This window comes from Buceros rhinoceros, unplaced genomic scaffold (assembly GCF_000710305.1).
Source record: "Buceros rhinoceros silvestris isolate BGI_N320 unplaced genomic scaffold, ASM71030v1 scaffold44519, whole genome shotgun sequence".
Taxonomy (NCBI): Eukaryota; Metazoa; Chordata; class Aves; order Bucerotiformes; family Bucerotidae; genus Buceros; species Buceros rhinoceros.
Genome location: NW_010430567.1, coordinates 403 through 3,230, shown reverse-complemented (window position 1 = coordinate 3,230; position 2,828 = coordinate 403). Strand labels below are relative to the sequence as shown.

General features: G+C 55.3%; 1 protein-coding gene across 1 annotated transcript; it reads left to right on the top strand.

Moving 5' to 3' along the window:
- Positions 1-80: 80 nt before the first annotated feature.
- LOC104499555 (ATP synthase F(0) complex subunit C1, mitochondrial-like) lies at positions 81-1,881 on the top strand. The gene is made up of 4 exons (XM_010143075.1): positions 81-119; positions 646-723; positions 935-1,110; positions 1,661-1,881. Exons 1-4 carry the CDS (start codon positions 81-83, stop codon positions 1,773-1,775), a joined length of 408 nt encoding a protein of 135 aa, XP_010141377.1. The 3' UTR covers positions 1,776-1,881.
- The last annotated feature ends 947 nt before the right edge of the window (positions 1,882-2,828 follow it).

Sequence of the window (2,828 nt, the reverse complement as noted above, 5' to 3'; positions counted from 1 at the left end):
GGGGGTGGGGGCTGTAGACTGGTGGCACTGGCGAGGGGATTCCACGTGCCCTTTTCTCCCTGTGCAGCAGCTTAAGCACCATGCAGACTCCCGTGGCCCTCCTCGGCTCGCCAGCCCTGGTAAGTCGCCTTTCCTCGGAGTGTGGTAATACCTAGAGGGGACACACGGCAGGGAGGTGTCTCTGGGTGGTGCCTGGGTCAAACCGCTGTCTGGGATGCCCTCAGCTGAGGTGGGATCGTGTGGGTTTGTTCTACCGAGGCTTTAAGAAGGAGGGGAAACAAGGTGACCTCTGGTGCCACATACCAGGGGAGCGGGTGTGCACTGAGCTGCAGGCCCAGGGGCTTCTCCGGAGGTAAATTCACAGTCAGAGACACTCCAGCAGCCCATTCCCTGAAGGTGTGCCATAGGATGATGTCTGGAACTGTAGCAGATGTGACACCCTGTGTGGTCTGTGCTGGTGTTGCTCATGGACTTAATCGAACTGGAAACATCCTACACTGACAAGCCTTTGCTTTTTAGTCTTGTTTCATTCCTGAGGTGTTTTAAAAAGCTCTGAGACTGTTCTTCATAGAGTAACTGCTCATCTCTGAGGGTTAGCGCAGACACGTCCTCTGGGAGGAGCTAATGGTCTGTGTTTCCCTTCAGCTCCGGTGCTGCTCCAGGGCTCTGGCCAGACCAGTTTCAGTGTCTGTTTTCAGCAGGCCTGAGGTTCAGACTGTACAGGTGAGACTCTCAGGTGGGAAATTGGGTCCCATATTCCTGTACCTTGTGATGGTTCCTCCTGCGGTGGAGGAGTACGTTTGTCAAGGGGGCGGCTCGTACGGGGACACCGCTTCCAGCCCCGACTGCTGGTGGCTCAGCAGGCTTGGCTTTGTTTTATTAAACCTCAAGATTCAGAGTGTCTTTAGCGTGTCTCTTCCCGTGTATCCCGCAGCCAGCTGGCGTCTCCCCCCCACAGCTGACCCGCCGCCCGTTTCAGACCAGTGCTGTTTCCAGGGACATCGACACCGCCGCGAAGTTCATCGGCGCTGGCGCGGCCACGGTGGGGGTGGCTGGTTCAGGAGCGGGGATCGGGACGGTGTTTGGCAGCTTGATCATCGGCTACGCCAGGTGGGTCTGTGCCGGGCTGCCTCCAGTGTATTCCCTTCTCCCAGCACTAAACGGAGCAGGTTAGAGGAGCTTTCTCTGGGATGGGTGTCCAGGGCGTGGGACAGATCCTGCGCTGCACTGGGACGGTCCTCCCGGAGATAGAACGTGTTGTTATAATCCATTATTCTGTTAAAATAAATAAGAAGGTGCCCGAGTTGTGCGGGTCCACCCTGTCCTTCCTTCTGAAGAAGGCAGCTGCTCCAGGGAGCTCTGCTGCCTCCAGAGCTGCAGTGCGGGCTGGGAGCAGGAGCCCTTGTTGGTAGCAGCGGTCAGGCGAAGGCAACCTCAGGGTTCACACAGCTGCATCGCTAAAACCGGGGAAACTCAGGGCTTTCTCATGAATCTGTCATAAATCCAGATCGTGCTCCCAAACCTGCTGCTTGTGGGACACAGTCGTGGTTCTCTGTGACATGGGCTCTAGTTTGGGGTGTTTTTTCTCACTGTAGATCCTTTTTGTTTTCTTTCTTTCCCTCTTCTCTCCCCGTTTGTTCCCCCCTCGTCCGACGCGCAGGAATCCCTCTCTCAAGCAGCAGCTCTTCTCCTATGCCATCCTGGGCTTCGCCCTGTCCGAGGCCATGGGTCTCTTCTGTTTGATGGTGGCATTCCTCATCCTCTTTGCGATGTGACAGCTCCTGGTCCTGGCTGCGGCTTGCACCACTCTGTCCTCTGCGGTTTGACTCTGCTTCCATCAGAGTGCTCCAGACTGACCATTAAAGAAAAGATTTCTCTAAATAAACCGGTGGCTTTATTTTTTTTATTTATTTTTCATTGTTTTCTGGTCCAGTGGTGGAGAAGTACTTGGGGAAGTTGGTGTGTTGGTGGAAGAGGGTGATGTCCCAGCTCTGGGGGTACCCGCTGATAAAGGAGAAGGAGAATATGAGGCAGTGGTGGGAGGGGAGGAGAACTAACGTGGAGTCGGTCAGGTGAGAGGGGGTGTCCTCGAACAGCTCCACTCAGCAGAAATCCCAACGAGCGCTGCCCTAAGAAACCAGATCCTTCCAGGTGGGCTGATGCAGGGTTGGTTTTCCACAAGCTGCTGTTGAAAATGCTCTGCTGCCTTTTTTTCCCCATCTGAAAGTGGGTACAAAAGGTGCTGGGTACGGGCAAGCGTGTGGAGAAGCGTCTCAGTGGTGTCTGCGTGACTCGCAGTTCACCCAGACTCAGCTCACAGGGGTACGTGCTGCCCCATCACCCCCATTTGCTTCTTTCACAGGTTTGAGGCCTCGCTGTTCATGAGCCTCCTCAAAGGACCGCGGAGGAGCGATGTCTCCCGCAGCAGTTAGACGCCTCGGCTGCTTGTGAGACTGGGACTAGGAGGGAGGAGGATTGCTAAAATCGACCCCCAGGCTTGGACCTGCTGGTCAGAGAGCTGTGCCTTTAAGGAGGGTGAGCCTTGGGGGAGCTTGTCTCATTATCTGCTTTAGGTAATTGAATTAATGCAGCTACTCTGTGTCCTTAAAGCCTCTGAACGTGGTTGTGACCTCCCGGCGTGCAGGAGCCGGTTTGTTTGCAGTAGCCGCTTACACCCCGTGAGGGGAAAGGGCTGAGACGACTTTGACTCAAAAGACCCAACTCAGTCCCTGTGACTTCTCGGAAAACCGTGGCTCTGAAACCAAAAAGAACTAAACTGGAGAGGGAAATTCCTCGCTGCGCAGCCAGGCTGGTTCCCTGGGATGGAG